The following is a 20,000-nucleotide window of genomic DNA, read 5'->3' as shown; positions in this document are numbered from 1 at the left end:
TAACGAAACGCGCAATGCAGTGGTATTCGGTTTGAAAGAAAGTACCTCGTAGTGCTCGCTACTTACTTTTTATGCGAATCGAGAGAAGGTTTTGGTCCAAGAAAACGACTTTCAATTCCATCGAGCAATATGTTTTTCTCTCTCTTTCTCTCTCTCTCTTTTTCCCTTGTTGGCGACAAAGATAGCGACAAGACGACGAGCAAGGATATAAATTGAAATACAAATGTGAACGAATGGAACTAGAAGGCTGCTTGTAAAACAAGAAAGCACGAAGGTACAAAAAGACTATTGCGAATTCTATTCAATGCATATGGGTGTTTGTCTGTGTCTGTGTGGATGTGTATGTGTGTGTGTACACACGTGTGGAAAAAGAAAAGAAAATTTGGAAAGCTTACTATTTCTCTCTTCTCTCTCTCTTTCTCTCTCTCTCTCTCTCTCTCTCTTTTAACAGATACACGGACTTGAACGATGAAAATTATCTTTGTTCACAGTGTAGTAGCAGAACGAAAGATAAAGAGAAACAGAGAGAGAGAGAGAGAGAGAGAGAGAGAAAGCTTCTCTCGCGTTGATGCATTAAACTAATTTCTAAAGTTTCGAAATGGAAACCATGCCTGGCGCGTTCGTAAAAGTTAGTAGGCCGAGGAGAGCTTTCGAAAAGTTTTTAGTAACGAGCAGGATAGCGCTCAGCTCGACTTGTGTTACGATATTAGTAGCCGTGCTATGAACGCACAATAAGCAGTAGTGTTCCTTTCTCTCTTTCTCTCTCTCACTCTCTCTCTCTTTCTCTCTCTCTCTCTCTCTTTTTCTCTCGCTTTTTCTAGTGAGAAATAACTAGACGAATCTGACATTCCTCACCTTTCAACACTTTGTAATTTGCTTTTCGTGAAAATTTTCCAAAATAAAATCATTTCACATTTCTCACAATTCTCTTTCGTTTTCTCTTTTATTCGGTGAATGGAAGAAGAAAAAGAAGAAGAAGAAAAAGCAAAATTTGTTAGGAAGGACGAATGAATTTAATGAATTAATACAATTATATAAAAGTAACGTAAATTCGTTCACGATTGAAAAGTTGAAATATAAATTAATTCACGCGTCTGGTTCATTCATTTGTCCATTATAAAAAATATAAAATAATTCTCGTGGAAAATATTAATCGAAAAAATTTGTGGCGACGAAATTTTGACAGTTTGATTTTTCGAATCTATCGATAATAGTTCTCGATGATACGGAATGTCTTTCAGGATCGAAGTTAAAATTGTAATATCGAAAATTGTCGATTTAGAATAAGTTGAAAAATTATTATAGAATTCTATCGAACGTTATAAACTATAGTATAACTTCCCCTTTAATAGTATGTTTTTCCTATCGTAAATGGACCATTTCGATAATGATATTTCCTCACGAGCTTTTAAAAGACTTCTCGTAAATCGACGAAGGAAACGTTGAAAAACGTTTTATGTTCTTATGCAGCTTATGCGAAGTAACATTGAAACGATGTTAACCACCCTCTTGCCGTTGTAAATGTAAGAAATCTGCCTGGAATAAGGATTTTGTGAAAACATCGTTGAAAGTGCTTCTTTTCCTTTGAATGATAAAGCTTCTTGAAGGGAATTTCGATGTTAAGGGACGAGTATAATCTGATATTCGCTTATTGAGAACACTGAGTAAACAGATTCGAAGATAATCGAAGAAAATTGAATGCTTATAACGTCTTTCTTCTTTGCTTTCTGATTGTGACGTAATTTCTGTTATTAATAAAACTTTTATTATTATTATTATTATTATTATTATTATTACTTTTAAATTAATCCGAAAGAAATATAACATAACGCAACACAACTATTAACAATGATAATAATGATATCATATTAAAATAATTACAATCTATCATTTCTTACGTTTTAAACGAAATCAATTATTATACAAAAATTCTTCGACGAGCAGAGGTTACAAAAATTTCAATATATGATCGAATTTAAACATTGTTCAATACATTCTTTAACTTTAAGTTACTTTAAAATATCTTTTAAATAAGATTCCGAAGGTTTACCTTGAACATGAATGGATATGTAGTATAGTGACACGTGCCCTTGTCCTATCTCGATCAGTAGGATAGACAAACGCGATAGGTCACGATCCGTGTAACGAATAATAATACTTGTAATGCTTCGTTTGCCGAGCGATGCATTATTCGTACGCTTATCGGAAACCGATCACGAAGAGATTTCCCACCTGAAATCACGTTGAGAAGCTTTCCTTGTATATGTATGTATAAAAGGAGAGAAGACTACCTAATATAAATTTCATTTAACAATACCGTTCTTCTTTCCAAGAAGAACACAATCGCCTTTAAACTTTACGTATATATATATATATATATATATATATATATATATATATATATATATATAGGTAAAGATAGAAGGAAGTAAAAAAGAAAAAGGAAAATTGTTAGAAAGCCCATTAGTTTACTCGAGAAACGTATTAGGAAGATTAACACGATGAATGCCACGTGGGCTATGGTTGGTATCCAACGTGTTAAAGAACAATTTGGTCCTCATTGCAAAGGGATTAAAATCTCAGTGTCCTGAGACGTGCCTCTCCATCTTTCTCCTTCTCTCTTTCTCGCTCTATATTCTGGCTGCACAGTTACTTCCTATCTTTCATCTATTCTGACCTACTTCCAGTCTTACAATTCCATCCTACATAAAGATACCTCAGGCAATAGTATTCTCAGCTGCTTTCAATTCTTCCGAAGGAATTAACATAATCCAGCATTTACTGAGTAACTGAATCTACCTTACAGTTCTATGTCTATATCTATCTTTATTTCTCTCTCTCTCTCTCTCTCTCTCTCTTTGTCTTTCTCTCGCTATTTCCTAGTCGTTTACAATAAAATGTATATGTATGGAAACTTTGAAATCGATCGGTACATCGATTTCGAAAAGCCTTTAACGCTTTCATCGATCAGCAATTACGAGCTGTCGAATTGCAGAGAAAATTTGAAATTTATCAGAGCAAACAGAGTGATTTTATGCATGCATGTGAAAACTTCGAAAAGTACTTTTCGTGCGTTCAAGTTATTTATTATCGCCAGAGAGCATTTACCTGTTATCGTTTAATGAGTTTCGACTAGGATGCTCGCTGGCAAAATGTATCCGTGAAATATGACGGCGATGAAGCACGAGTGGCACAGGTGAAAGGGACGCGATAGCACCAGTGCCGTGTTTTATCTGATGAAAGCTCGGTAAATAAATCGACCTGTGAAAATTGTTAATACTTAACGACGTGGCACCGATATAGTCTTCACTCAACATTCTATCCTATCTTTTTTTCTTCTTTTTCTTTTTCTTTTTTTTTTTTTTCTTTTTGGGACACTCGGGGGAAAAAGAAGGATAAAGTGTGTGAAGAGGAAACGACGAAACAAAAAAAAGAAGAAGAAGAAGAAGAAGAGAATCAAAAAAATAGAAATAAATCGTAGAGCCATCGATCAACGTGAGCCGAAGCGAGTTACGCGAAAAGATACCAAAGCCCAACTTAAAACTATAATCTGTTCGGAAGACGAGTTTAAAGTAACGTGGATTAAATTAAGATTAAGAACTTTAACGCGATGCTGCCAACTTGAGAATCATCATGATGGAGTGGCATCAATTTTCTGAACGCATTATCCTGATAACTTAATCGAAATTTTTCTCCCGTTTCTGTTATCTTTTTTTTTCCTTTTTTTATCGAATAAATAAAATGTTTCATTTTATCCATCTAATTGATTATCTTCATGGACGAATAAATATATTCGAGTAGCAATGTTAATTACTTGTTATCATGTTATCTTCGAGATACATTAATTCGTAACAATTTTCATCTCGAAATAATGTCTGCATATCTGTATATAGGCATATGTAGATATAAATTTATATATATATATATATATATATATATATATATATATAAATAATTGTATATATTTTTATTTTTATTCTCGTCGATCGTTAAACGCGAATAAATATACGGATCGTTTCACAAACAATGTAGAGAACGTGCTATCTCGCGACAAATGTAATTTTTAAAGAGCAAACACCGAGAAAGATAGAAATGAGAAAAAGAAAGACGTTCATCGTTGCCATTGTTACTCGTCGAAACGGATAAAAAAGTAAAAGGCTATGAAAAAGAAGAAGAAGAAGAAGAAGAAAAAAAAATAAGAAAGAACGAAAGAAAAAGGAATAAAAAGAAAGAAGTAAAGGGAGAAGGTGCAACTACCGTGAGATTGGAATGAAATTGACGGCATGAGATTGTAAATACTTTTACCCCGAAGACACGAGACTCTTATCGACGCTCAGATCGAGCTGGAAACAAACGAATCGACCGATCGAAAGCGGTAATCGAGCCTGAAAAAGGGGCCCGTCATTTCGCGTGTTTCTCGTTGTGCTGCTCGAAGTCGAAACCGTTCCGTCGTTTTTCGACTCGTGCGTGAGAATTCGATTCAAGATCGTTGTCCCATGCTACGAAAAAGACCACACAACCGAAAATGCACGTCCATAAAATGTACTACCCCATTAACAACAGCGTATCGATATCCGATAAACGCCGAATTCTCTAGACTATTTTTATTTTATAGCTTTATCGCTTTTACGATCGTTATACGTCACGAACGTTGATGACTTCATTTAAAAATTATCAAAAACTATGGTTTTTCATGAAACAGTAATTTAAAAGTGTGAAAGAAATAAAAAAAAAAAAAAAAAATAGAAAAAGGAAGTTGCAACAAGATTAACAAATTGTTTATAACAAATTATTTATAACAAATTCATAACTGTACATACGTATTTATATGTATGTATATCAGTGTTGATTTGAAAAAAAATTGTTTATAAAAATTGTTTATAACAAATTGTTTACAAAAAATTGTTTATAACAAATTATAAACTGTATATGCATATATATGTATATACACGTACGTATATTACTAGGCTTTGAAGTAAAGAAAAAAAAAATTATTTAAAAATTGTTTATAACAAATTGTTTATAACAAATTATTTATAACAAATTATTTATAACAAATTGTTAACTGTACATAGATATAGGTATGTACGTGGATTACTTAGTATGAAATTATAAAAAATTGTTTATAAAAATTGTTTATAACATATTGTTTATAACAAATTGTTTATTAATTATTATGCATTATTTAGCAAAAAAATTATCATTTATAACGGTATTTATTTCACGTTTTTACGATTATTAGCTTCGGAGATATCGTAATTTAAATAATAGAAATTCGAAATATTCCACTGACCTATATAATTACTTTTTTGAATGGACACTGACCCAGTGACCTACATAAATTCTTGGAATTTACGATACTATCATAAGTTACTCGACGTAAACCGGTTGTACTATTTACTACGCCTCGTACTCACATCATCTGTTCATTGAAGTTTTGAATGAAAATTTTCAAACGCTTATATCTTTGGAACGGAAAGTCGTAGAGACTTGAAAGAACGACCATTTTAAAGAGAAAAATGTCCTCTTTTTATTCATCTACTTGGATATATTAACTATAATAAGATCAATTTTATAAATTCGTGATAAACAGGTATTATGTAGATTATATAGGTACATATTCGTTGAATTTTTTTAATTAGATTTTATTGAAAATTAATCATTGTAGATTTTTATACAAATAATAATAAACTTCAAAAAGGAACAAAATTAAAATAATATAGAAACATATACGAAGTCATGATTGAAAAGGAAAGAAGTGTATTACTTTGGAAAAGAAGAGGTAAAAGAGGGAGGGAATTGAGAAAAATAGAAAGAAATGGAAGGATATATTGTAAAGTTTCATCGCAAGAGAAAGAGAGGAAAAGAAGATTTGTCTATAAATTTACATGGAGCGCATTGTACTCGGAGTCTTGTGAGAAATAAGAATTAAGGATGGATATGCACTGACAGGCTAGTGGATAAAGAGTCGAGGGGGAGGTTAGAGTGGAGCCGTGGCAAGGAAGAGATAAAAATCTAAGGATAAAGAAGGCAGCTTAGGTGGCCGAGAATGTACTTACATGTATGTACACACACATATATATATATATAATACAAATACACAGCCACAGACATACACTCTCTCTAATCCTGAATAAGGAAGGAGTGTACCAAGAAAGAGAGACTTTCGTGTTTCAAGGGAAGAAGACGAAATATACGATACACGTACACACAAATATACACAAACGTACGTATGTACATACACACACACATATATATATATATATATATATATATATATATATATATATACATACAGAGGAAAATGAAGCTTGGACCGACAAAGGACATTTCAACCTAAAAACAACGGGCTTTATATTCGTGAGTTTACGTAAAGGAAAATGAATTTTGTTCATGGTGGAATACAGCTCGTCCTTCACGTGTTCTTTGTAAATCGATCTCTCAATTTTTTACGCGAGCAGCGTCATCATCCTTTTGTAATATTAAACCTTGGAATGAATACCAGAGTCGATAAAGAACCAACTTTAATCTGAATTTAACGTCCGTATGTTTCTTCTCTTTTTTCAGAAAAATTTTTCATTCAAAAAGTGAAACGTTACTTTTATGGAAATAAGTAATATCTGAAGATTTCGGTAATTAATGACATTTAAACGTCATAATAACGTAATAAACTTGTGCAGAAATATGTGGCACAATTTTTTATAAGAAAACAAAATTGCTTTTCTACGTTGTAATCAGACTTATTTAATGAATAATATTTAATATAACGCAAACGGTGAAAAATTTGAAACAATAACAAGTAATATCTATGCGTTATTTAAAAATTATCTAAATGAATTCGTTCATTGTCATAGACAATAGTTAATAAATGGAGCGTGAGATTAAGTGTGAATTAATACCAAAATGATCATCGTTAACGGTAAATAGAATTACAATTGGTAGGATAGAATATTGAAGAGAGAGACAGAGAGAGAGACAGAGAGAGAGAGAGAGAGAGAGAGAGAGAGACAGAGAGGGAGAGAGAGAGAGAAAGGACCATAAGGTTAGCCTCGGGAAAGCAGCCAGGTACCGTCCAAAGTGGGGCATTGGTCGCCAACTGGCTTTGATACATTACCGAGAGATAAACCTATCTCCTTCCAAAGCCAGGATGATACCGACCAACTGCATGCCATCGCCGGTTACTGTAGCATACTTCGAATATGCATCCAGCTGCCACCGTGTTACAAACCCTCACCCACTTTCCTAATACGTTACGATATCTGATGCAGCCGGTGGTCCTCCGCAATGTGTCCTTTATCGACAAGATTTTATTCGATTATTGATAATATAATACATATATATACGTTCTAACTTACTAAATCGTTCATTGAATATAACTACAAAAAGATATAATCAATGAAATTAAAAAGTAGAGAATATGTTTTGAAGAATAAAAAGAAAAGCTTTTCTTAAAAAAAGAAAAAAAAAAAACAGAAAATAGAGAAAGAGAGAAAAATTTGTAAGATAAATTTGTAAAGAAAATTAGGAAAAAGATTGGAAATTGGAAATTTTTTGCTTTAAAATAAAAAGAAAAATTCTGTCGAATATCTGTGAAACATAATGCGAATGATTTATATCAACTAACTATGCTCGTAATAAGAAGAAAAAAAAAAAAAAGAAAATAAGAAAAGAATAAGAATCAAGAAATGAGTATATAATTTACTACTCGTTTATCCTTTGCAAATTGTCGTTGTTAAAGTATAAAAGAGGATGATCAATTGTAGATAGCCACTAACGATAAATGGAAAAGAAATTGAGAAAGATTGTATGTAGTTATTTAGAAAGAGAGAGAGAGAGAAAGAGTACTAGTTGGTTGGTTCACTGACTGCTTAGATACGGCATTGTCGACGTTAGTAGTACGGCATTGGCCATGGATGCCGCAGGCTGCTGAAGGAAATTGCATCTGAAATTTCAATATAGCAGTTTGCGCGTTTCATATTTCAACCGCAAAACGGCCGGAGGGTAGGTCGGTATTACTTTGAGCTTGCCGCGTAAGCTGACTTCGTTGAAAAATTATAGAGATTTCGATTCAACTTATCCTATCTTATTATCATTTTCTATTGTTTATATCATTAAATATCGATAATCTTCGCAACATTGTTTACGTCATCTTTTACATAACCCATGACAAGTCACAAATCAATTTATAATTATATTATCAAAAATCTTCCGATTCGTTTCTCCTTTCAAATATTATTTATTATATTATTTTATATCGTTTATATATTATATATAATATATTTATATATATATATATATATATATATATATTTACATTTATATAGTTGTTAATCTCTCGAGAATTGTTTATTCCTTTTCTCGATATTCTTTCTATCAGATTAATTTTCAATCAATTGTATAAAAATCTATCGATTCGTTTCTCTTTTGACAATTTATTTATTATATTATTTTTTATAGTTTGTAGAACATACGATATTAATATACCGATTGATCATATCTTTTCTCAAATTTTCTTTACATCGTACAAATTACGAATCGTTATTTCCTCAATCAATTTTCCAAAAACTCATTCCACTCATTACCCCCTTTTTCATGTCAATCGTTCAATTCCATCGCAATCGATCATCGTTATTTCAATTTCTATTTTTGACTATTCCTATTTTTTCTCTTTTTTTTTATCTCTTTCATCTTTTTTTCTTCTTTGTTTTTTTTTCTTTTTTTCTTTTTTTTTTTTTTCATTTCTGAACCGGAGACACACAACCTGCTTCTAACGATGACAAAAGAATCCGATCGTGATTTATCTCGGGATTCATGGATGGCTGTCCAGTAAGCGCAATCGGCGATTCCGAACAATGGACGCAATTGAAAGCTATGGCACTCGGCGACGCGAAGTTTTATCGCAAAGAAAACGACTTTTTTGCGAGTCTCTTTTTCTTCTTGCAATTTGTTAAGTAAGAGAAAGAAAAAGAGAGAGATAGAGAGAGAGAGAGTTAAGACAAGATTCGAAGGATGAATGCGGTAAGAGAAAGAAGGACTGCAAAGTTCATTGCGTTTGCTGTTGGAAAATCCTCGAGCATGATGATTTATTCTTCGTCACGGAGAAAAAACAGAAAGCTATAGAGAATAGAGACAGAGAAGGAGAAAGAAAGATTTCTATAGAGATCAATGTGAAACTTATGTACCATAAACGAGGTCGAGCAGCCGTCACAAGATGGTAACGAAAACATTTATTCGCCAAATTAAATCCTGAGCGAATGGAAGTGATTGATCGGAATTTATTCTCAAGAAGAAAAAGATTTCTCTCTCTTTCTCTCTCTCTCTCTCTCTTTCTCTCTCTCTCTCTCTCTCTCTCTCTCTCTCTCTCTTTCTCTCAAACTTCTTAGATGTACAAAAAGTTACGCTTTGTCGTTTATCACGCATCTCAGTGATCGTTTCTAGTTTGACGATCCTTACGAGAGTATCAAGACGTAACTCGGATCATTGAACTTGGAAAAGATTTTATTTCAACGAGCTAACGTGATTAATCGTATGCCGGCGTAAAGTTTTATAGGGTATTTATGAAATTCTTTATTCTCAATCCTTAAATCTTTGATGGAAGTTTAATTACACTATAAGAGATACAAAAGATAACATTTAAAGTTTTATACCCTAAGGTATTCTTTTACTATTTCGTAAGCTTTTCTTTTTTTTTTTTTTTTTATTACGAACGTCAACATCTAAAATTTTAATAGAAACTATTACGAAAAAGTAATAACTACTACCGAAGATAAGAAAAGTATCATCAAACTGGTTGTAACATTTATTCGAATAATTTTCCATAACGTTCCTTCTCTTTATTTTTTTTTCTTTTCTTTTTTTTTCTTATCGCATTTAAAAAAGAAAATCATCGACGTAAAATCAAATGTATATATTATAAAACGAAACGTTAAATTAATCCAACGTATATCCAACGTATCTATCTAATGTAAAAATGATGTAAGTACGATAGATATTACCATCATCGATTTATTATTGCAGTGTGCCATTTGCTGCGGAGTGGCGTAGCTGCAATTTTTGGTCCTCAAAGTGCGCACACCGCTTCCCACGTGCAGAGCATCTGCGACACTATGGAAATACCGCACTTGGAGACACGCTGGGATTACAGACTAAGAAGGCAGAGCTGCCTCGTCAACCTTTATCCTCACCCTACTACCCTTTCGAAGGTACGTAGAAACTTTTCTATAGATAAGGTAACTATTAAAATGGTTTTTCTACATTTGAAATTTCAATTTTCTTATTTCGCAAAAAAAAAAAAAAAAAAAAAGAAAAGAGAAAAATAATTTCAATACGATATCTTTTCTCTTTTTTCTTTTTCCTTTTTTTCCTTCATCGAATATACTTATCTCTCGTCCTTATTATTTTCATTTCTGCCATCTTTATTTTCTAATTAGATAAGAGAGATCCATTATGTTGAAGTTAATAATAAGAATGAAATATTAACGTCGAATTAAACGAAACGGAAGAGCGTGCCTTGTCGTTTAATCGCAAAGTCCTATTGCAAAGTTTCGACATCTGTTCGTGTACTTCGAACACCTAATTCCTTCGTTCAAGAGTTATTATAAAAGAAGAAGGAGTTTTGAAATTTCTCTCAAAATAAGCAGATACTTTGAGAAGAAAGCAGCTAAAATCTAGCGCTTGCAAGGCCAGGTTCTTGAGCATCCGAGTTAACGAGACTTTACTCTCTCTCTCTCTCTCTCTCTCTCTTCTCTCTTCTTACTTCGTCTTCCTGACATTTCATGAGAAACCTCGTAACTCCTTCTTCAATATTTGCCACTCACGAATACTTGTATTCAAAGACACTATCTTCTCCAATATCTCTTTCTCTCTCTTTCTTTCTCAATATTTGCTATGTAAGGATCCACGCTCAAAACACGAAATTCTACCAGTCTAGATATGTCATTTTCACATTTCATTTCCTTTCCTTATTAATTTTCTTTTTTCTTTTTCTTTTTTTTTTTTTTTTTTTTTTTTTTAATGGTAAAAAGAAAAAAAAAGAAACAGAAATATTAGCCGCTCTCTTTGATAACCATAAGAAAAGCTTTTATAACCTTTAAAACTTAATTAAACGAATGAAAAATACTTGAATAAAAGAAAAAAGATTCATTTGGTCATAGGTATTTATTCAATTCGAAATAAACTTTGTGTACTCTTGTTTGTAAAATCTCAACGAATGTCGATTGATAAACAGAGAAAATTACTAACCTAGGGAATCGTGTGAGTGGAGTTTGAAGAGATAGGATCAATGTGCCGGTTTCGCGAGACAAAGAGAAAGCAAATTAAAAGCTTTCGTGCTTTCTCTACAGAGTAAGAATTCCAATTAGAGTGTGGTCCTAGAACACTATATAATCCTACTCGTTGGTCATGGTAGAAAATAACATGCTCTCTGGAAATCGCGATATTACTGGGTTTAACAAATTCTCTAAATAATTTGCCACCTTTTGTGGCGAATATTCCCTCTGTAGTAAACGTTTCTCTCATGTTAACGTGCGTGTTTGAACTTTTCGACATTTTTCAAATTTATAACATTTATTCATTTCTTCTCTGAGGTCGAAAATCGTCGGAATATAACAATTTAGATTTTATCTTATCGAAAAATATCTTATCTCTAGTGATATAGAATTCAACGAACCGATGTCTTTTAGATCAGGCTATTTGGGGATCAAAGGGTTGAAGAAGCTCGAGAAGTTTTAAAGACGATGTGCTTCAATTTCATTTGCTTTCCAATCTCGAAAAGAAGGAAGCAGGAACTTCTTAACCTAAAATTTCTTGTAAAACTAGTAAGACGGAAATTGATGGTTTGCTATGACGCTCTGCCCATCCTCGCATTCCTTTGCTAGAAATTTCTTCTCTATCTAGAGATCTTTCTCTCTCTCTCTCTCTCTCTCTCTTCTTTTTTTTTTTTAAAGAGGCATGGAAAGGAAAGAGGCATCTGGAAAGGAAATATAAAATTCAGTAGGAAGAGGAAGAGAGAGAAAGAGAGAGAGACTAGCTCTCATCTTTTTCCTTCTTATGCGTCGTAATCACCAAGAAAATCTCTCTCTCTCTCTCTCTCTCTGTCTGTCTCTCCTGAATCGATTTTCTCAAAAGACCAACAACTCTCATTCGCCACTAAAATATTTCGATTGGTGGTTACATTTCACTCGAAAACTGACTAAAGGTTCAAAGGGTATCCTTAGTCCAGCTTATATTCGAGCGAAAGGAAAAGCAAAAAAGCTATCTTCTCTTTATCCATTACTATCAACCATCAAGTTCTACTTGAGTTATCTTTGATACTTTTTATGTACTTTGGAAATGCCAATTTGCGATGTCATAGGTAAAGTACTTGTAATTTAGCATTTTCTTTTTCTTTCTTTTTTTTTCTTTTTTATATTCTTTTTAAATTTTCTTCGTCAAAAAAAAAAAAAAAAAAAAAAGAAAAAGAAAGAGTAATTGCATAAATATCATTTAAAATATCATTTTTATATTTTCAAAAAAAAAAAGGATTACAAATATTAACAATAATAATGAGTTTTATCATTTATAATAGGATAAAATTGTTTAACGTATTTCATTTTATCTCATCTACTCTTTTTTTAATCCACAACGAGAAAATGAACTTTCTTATCGACGATTTAAGGGCCAAATCTCATTGCTAGTGTGTACGATTTATAGGGAAAAATAATTGTTAACGAACAATTGTTCAAGAGTAATATGAGTCATAAATTCTTCTTAGATTTATTGTTAGTTCATGTTCTCGTAATAATGGCAATATGGCTTCCTGTAAAGCCCTTCATTGGGCAGGCAATCAATTTCATCTTCCTCGAAGAGCCGTCGAAGGTTAGTACTTACATCTTGCTAAAACTTTTCATCGAGTGCCCTTTGTAACGTGAGTGCTTATAATGTCGTAATATACCTTGATGTCAAACAGACCTGTTGTCTTGAACGACAACAGGTACGACAGTAGATCGTTGATAACTAACTCTCTTTACACTAATTTTGTAATATATAAACTTGACAATGTTCCGATATAGTTTTTGACTCATTCCATTAAAACGACTTGTTAAATATCATTTTAAAGGATAAATCTATATGACTGATAAATTTAAGGCTAATAAAAATTTCGTTAAAATTAATTTTTTATTATTAAATTTAATCATTAATACGTTAACATATCATTCGTCATTACAAAAATTCTTTCTCAATTATGCGATTCAATGTGTATGAGTATGTGTGTGTGTGTGTGTGTTTGTATGTATGTTTCATAATAAATAAAATTTTCTTATAAATATATTGCACAAAGTGATATAATGTTCTTGTATAACATGTTCACTATAAACCTCTTCTGTTATATTGAAAAAAGTTATGTAAGATATTAAATCATGTAATTACTCTCGTTCGGGAAATTATTAATATACATTGGATAAATACGAGAGAGCATGTTGAAATTTCACATAGATACTGTTATATATATTTTGCTTTATATATACTTTCTTTCTCTCTTTCTCTCACTCGTTATGGTATGCAGAATATCTGGCTTCTCCATTCTTCGATACTAAAGTTATATTCGTTTCCGCATATTTCCAAGAATAATGTCTGGCCTATCAAAGTTGCGAAAAAGTTGAGCCGAAGCAGCGGGCATAGTTCAATGTAAGTTACATTATACAAATCTCAATTTTACGTAAACCCTTTCGTAAAAGTTTTTAATAAAGTTTTCTTCGAAGTCTTAAAAAAAAAAAAAAAAGAAAAAAAAGAAAAACAGAAAAAAAAATCGGACAATAGATAATTAATTATAAAAAAACAAAAGAATATATATATTCTAATGAGATTCGTTTCTGTTGGAAATAATCAAATAATATGTATTCGGTACAATGATTAATTAATCAAGATAGAAGCCTTTCATTCATACTTCCGTTCGATCGTATACGATTACGATCAAAGTTGAAAGGTTTCTATGAATTTCTATTTACGGTATTTGTTTCGTTGTAATGTAATACGAATTAAAAAAATTGAATTCAAATGAATTCTTATAATTATACTTGTCGATTGAAATATGTGACATTAATAATACGAGGTATGTATTATTTAAAAAAAAAAAAAAAAACAAGGGCAAATCAGTTTAAAAAATAATCAATATAAATTTCTTCAATATAGATATCATCGTCTCATTGTAGCATAAATTAATAACGATTATCAATGTAATCAGGGAATATATATGTATAATATTAATAACGTTTTAACCGACAAACGTTATACATATTTATAACCTCTATACATAATATTTCCAATAGATAACGTCACGTTCATAAATGATCTATCTTTTTTCCTCGTTATTCTCAAATGAAAATTGTTTCATTAGCAACTTTCATATCTTCATTCTCTTTTATATATTATCATTAGTAACAATCGAGTCCGTAAGATTACCAAATCACGATAGGTCGATATGTTGCTCTAATGAAGCGCGAAAGCTGTAATTGCAGGCACAATGGGAATGATTTAACGATGTTTCTTCCCTAGAGCGATAATGGAACAGAGACTCCCCCACGGGATATAAGGTAGGAGCTTGCGTTGTGATCGCTCGAATCAACCAATGGTACTAGTAGCATTGGAATTACCGTTAACGCTAGAATTCGATTTGTAGCGTTTCCTAGTCGAGCCTTTGCTCGTTACGCTTCCACACCCCTAACCTAACCCTCTTTCCGAGTTCTCTCTCGCCTCTTCCCTACGATGACTCAACTACCAACTCGTAACTTGTAGTCTCTTACACGAATAAGTACTTGATCTTGTTCGTGTAAGCCCTGAGAACTGATCTACCCTCTTTTAAAGTCCTCTTTTAGCCCCCTCTTTCTTTCTCGTTTTATCCTTCTCTCTCTCTCACTCTCTCTCTCTCTCTCTCTCTCTCTCTCTCTCTCTCTTTGGTTTCCTTGAAAAGCTTCCTCTCACTTTAGAGAAAGCAAGAAAACAATACACGTTTCGTTCTATGAGTTCTCGTTTATTTTCGAGAGTAGTTACTAATCAACGCCATTCAAGGTACACGGCTAGTATAGTCCTCTTCTATCTTTCCTCTTTTCTCCTCTTTCCTCTTCTTCTCCACTTTTCCCAACGGATTCGTATATCTTCGGGTCTCACGATTGAAAGCGGATTGCATCGAAGCTATGTGAATGTTTGTGGATTAGCTATTTACTTCCGTAACTACACATGTTATATATATATATATCTTTCTCTCTTTTTTTTCTCTCTCCCTCTCTCTTTCCTCTGATTCGTACCTTTCCATTCATTCGTCCTCTTAGAACAATCGTTAATAACCGGAGCTTGTAAAAGAGTAATATCTTTTCTCTATCCCTTTTCTATTTTAGAATTCTATCGAAATCTTTCCCATTTCATTGATCTATTTTCTCTTTTTTTTTTTTATTTTTTTTTTTTATTTTTCCATGCTTTCGAAATACAAAGTTAATAATTACGATCCTTTTGCCCTTATTATCTATGTTCTAACGATTACGTGAAAAGAAACGTGAGATTTGGACCGATCTGATGTTCAACTAATTTCTCGATACTTACGTGTTCTTTCGAACTTTGAAAATCCATTTAACAGCATTACTCATCGATCTTATTCGATTCGTTCCTTATTGGTCGAGGATAAGTTAAAAGTCGTTTCTTCAAATGCATTAGAAAGAAAGAAAAATGATATGATATTAATTTTATTCTCGATATAATTCATCCTTCGTGTCTAATGCACTAGCAAATAATGCATTTTCATGCTACAGACTTTGAGTGCCTTTTCTCTGTACTTGCTTCCATTCTCTCTTTTTACTTCCCTTTTATAGATGTCACTGACGACATTAAAGTTATGACTAAAAGCCGTGAAACGTTGATGGGAACGTACACGAAACGTCGTTTCTTTCGTATTGAATCAAATTTTGGAATTATGACTGAAATAAAGAATTCTTTATTGACCATGAAGATCGTGAATACTGATGTGATAAAAAGAATACTGTGATATACGTATGTATAAATATTCATAAAATTTAATTTTATTAATTATTAACAATATTACTTGTATATTAATTATATTATTATATATTTATTAGTAATAATTAATTTTAAAAAAATTGATTAACGCCATTATTAATATATAATGATTGTTTTTTCGATTCTCGTAATATATAATAATAGCAATTCAATTGAAATGAATTTAATTCTGTTGAATTGAATATTTCATAGAAATAAAGCTTATTAATGGAAAGCAAAAGAAGATCTTTAATAAGAATTTTAAAGAACATAAAGCAATTGAAATAACCTTCATATAAAGATATAAATAAAGAAACGAAGAAAAAAGAAAGTAAAGAAAAGGAAACGAAGGAACGTAGAAATCAAATACTTGGAGCCATAGATAAAAAAAAACAAATAATAGTATAAGGACGAAGAGGCTTCGATCCGTAAGCTGGTTTTCTCTCGACAAGTAAACAAAGCATCATTTGAGATGAAAATGTAAAACGTCATATCTCGCAGGTGTACATATATATATATATATATATATATATATATATATATATATATATGTATATGTATATGTATGTATATAGACATTGTATTGTACAAGGTAGGTTCACGAATTCTTAGCGCATACGCATATGTAGATAGTATATATATGTGAACATGTACATATATAAGTGCAAGTGCATAATAATGCATTCTACGGTTATGCTAGATTTATATAACTTATATATATATATATATATATATATATATATATATATATATATATGAAATGTAACGAATGCAGAATACGTGCCAGAAAAACGAACGCCCTCGAGGTCACTTAGGAACAAGACCGGGCTCGTTTTTTATCTCTTGCTCGGGGCTGCTTGCTAAAAAAGAAAAAGAATGAAAGATAGAGAAAGAGAGAAAGAGAGATAGCTATTATCACGGAAAGAATGTTAAAGGGGACCGTGACGACAAAAGCCGACAGTTTTCCACGTCACCGTAGATATTTTTCTTTTTTCGGACTAATTCTCTTTCTTTACTTTTCTTTATGGTAAAACAAAAAAAGAAAAAAAAAAAAAAGAAAAAAATGCCTAACGGTAAGCAAACAGTTATTTTATTATTACGATACAGATTTAAAATGTTAAAAAGCAAATCGACAATTGTCTTCGTGATTCCACTTGCGACGTACGAACAGTTCCTCAAGAAGTCCTTTGTGGTCGACGGTCTCGTTCTCACTAATTGTAATGCTCTCTCCCCACTCTTCAGACAATAACTTCTCCTTGTTGACGTTCTCTGTTTTGAAGGTATCACGAAAACGTAAATAGTAAGAGCGTGTAGAGGTCGCGTTTTATCGATTTACAGAAGAAACTCGTCATTTAACGTTGTAGTTCCATTCGATTAACATGCTCTCCGTATATCTCCGCAATAGATTTCTATCGAGATACGTAATTAAAATAAATATTTTATATAACAATTATAAGAAATATTTGTGCATATTCTTATATGATATTAAAACAGTGTATAATAATTTATGAGAGTTATTGTTTAAGAAAATCCAACGAATACGTAAGTACCTATATAATACCTGTTTATTACGAATTTATAAAATTGATCTTATTATAGTGAATATATCCAAGTAGATGAATAAAAAGAGGACATTTTTCTCTTTAAAATGGTCGTTCTTTCAAGTCTCTATGACTTTCCGTTCCGAAGATATAAGCGTTTGAAAATTTTCATTCAAAATTTCAATGAACAGATGTGAGTACGAGGCGTAGTAAATAGTACAACCGGTTTACGTCGTGTAACTTATGATAGTATCGTAAATTCCAAGAATGTATGTAAGTCACTAGGTCAGTGTCCATTCAAAAAAGTAATTATATAGGTCAGTGGAATATTTCGAATTTCTATTATTTAAATTACGATATCTCTGAAGCTAATAATCGTAAAAACGTGAAATAAATACCGTTATAAATGATAATTTTTTTGCTAAATAATGCATAATAATTAATAAACAATTTGTTATAAACAATATGTTATAAACAATTTTTATAAACAATTTTTTATAATTTCATACTAAGTAATCCACGTACATACCTATATCTATGTACAGTTAACAATTTGTTATAAATAATTTGTTATAAATAATTTGTTATAAACAATTTGTTATAAACAATTTTTTAAATAATTTTTTTTTTCTTTACTTCAAAGCCTAGTAATATACGTACGTGTATATACATATATATGCATATACAGTTTATAATTTGTTATAAACAATTTTTATAAAAAAAAAAAATTCTTTTTTTTTTGACACTAAGCAATATACTTACACATAGTCATGTACAGTTAATTATTTGTTATAAAAAATGTTTATAAACAATTTTTTTAATTCAACATCAATTAATATACGTACGCTTACGTGCATGCGTACAATTAAGAATTTGTTATAAAGAATTTTTATAAACAATTACTTATGAACCGAAACAACATAATTCACTTATTTACATACACGTATATGCATTTAAAAATTTAATTAATTTTTGTCCATATATAACAGTGTATAATATATATTACTATATATCACTCCTAGCAAAATAGTGTTTTGTGCGATTTCGAGATATCGATTTCAATTGAAATTCAAAATAGTATGCGTGAAGTTCAGATGAAGAAGAATAGACATATACGTGATGATGCTGTGAGTGTGACGAGAACTCTCTCTTTTTCGTAGTATCCTCGTGACGTCGCATGGTGTGAAATTTTTCTTTTTTCCAGAAAATTATATAGGTCACTCCGTGCTCTTTTCAGGAATAAATTTATGCCAACGTACATGTTTCAACAAATTGATCTCTGAACGAAACGAAAGATTTTTTTCGCATAGAAAAGAAGAAAAAAAAAGAAAAGGAAAGAAAAAAGGGGCAAAATAAATTTCATAATTTATATTCATAGATCCAGATAATTTTGTAATAACACATATATTCTGATTACAGATAATAATATCTCTTTAACCAATAATATTTCTAACAATCATTTAATAGATTAATTAAGAAAAGTAAAAGCGACAAATTTCGTTGGAAATGTTCTTTCATATACCATACATAAAACTGAACATCATTTATTATTATATTAGATGGTGAACATTATTCAAGTCACCATTATTATCACGTTCTTACTTGATTTACGATCTCTCATCTTTTACATTCTGTATTACGTTCCCACATACATATACACGCACATATACCCATACACACATACATTCACGCACATACATACATAAGCACATATTATGGTTATTAAACCGTTATAAATTTACGAAGTGATAACGAAGAAGAAGAAAATCTAGTAGATTCTTCATGCTTATTCCGTCATCTTCCAAGTAGTCGAAGTTATCAGGCATATCTCAATGTACGTTATAACATCCTCCGTGTTACATACTTTTCGACCTAATACTTGTAAAGGTATACGTCTAGCAGAACTAGACACTATAACGTACTCAGTCTTGCGAACGTGCCTGCAATGATAAGTTAGATGCTCGATAGAGGGATGATAAATTTCTTTTACGATCCAGACTTGAATATCGTTCGTTTTTACGTTGAAGGGAGAATAGAGAAAGAAATGAAGTGTAAGAGAGATAGATAGATAGAGAGAAAGAGAGGGAGAGGGAGAGAGAGAGAGAGAGAGAAGGACAGAAAGAAAGAAAGAGAATGGTGATATTAGAACAATATTGTAAGGTAAGTGCAGAATAAGCGCAGAATAAGATGTTAGAACAACGTTGTTAGAATCGGAAGAAAGACTTCACGATAGCGAATGGAAGAGAGAACGGAAATATTTCCTGTAGTTTCTGAAATATTTCTAACACGAAGGAAGACCAACACGCCGCCGCCATCATACAGCGGCCACTTATAAGCAGAAACCATTGTGCTCGTTGAGAATACATAATGCTTTTGGCTTCCGCACATTCGCATCTCCGAACTTCTACTTCCTCCTCTTCATTCCCTACTATTCCT

General features: G+C 31.7%; 1 protein-coding gene across 4 annotated transcripts in view; it reads left to right on the top strand.

Annotated features, from left to right (window-relative positions):
- Positions 1–20,000, top strand: part of KaiR1D (Kainate-type ionotropic glutamate receptor subunit 1D) — a 221,952-nt gene that overhangs the window by 128,101 nt on the left and 73,851 nt on the right. For all 4 annotated transcript variants that reach the window (XM_085661591.1, XM_085661589.1, XM_085661588.1 and 1 more), the window contains one exon: positions 10,018–10,202. In XM_085661591.1, the coding sequence (XP_085517717.1) occupies positions 10,018–10,202 (185 nt within the window). The remainder of the gene's footprint in view (positions 1–10,017; positions 10,203–20,000) is intronic.

This window comes from Vespa mandarinia, chromosome 15, assembly GCF_050613455.1.
Source record: "Vespa mandarinia isolate Hongniang chromosome 15, ASM5061345v1, whole genome shotgun sequence".
In the NCBI taxonomy this organism is placed as follows: domain Eukaryota; kingdom Metazoa; phylum Arthropoda; class Insecta; order Hymenoptera; family Vespidae; genus Vespa; species Vespa mandarinia.
This window is presented reverse-complemented; position numbering and strand designations above follow the sequence as displayed.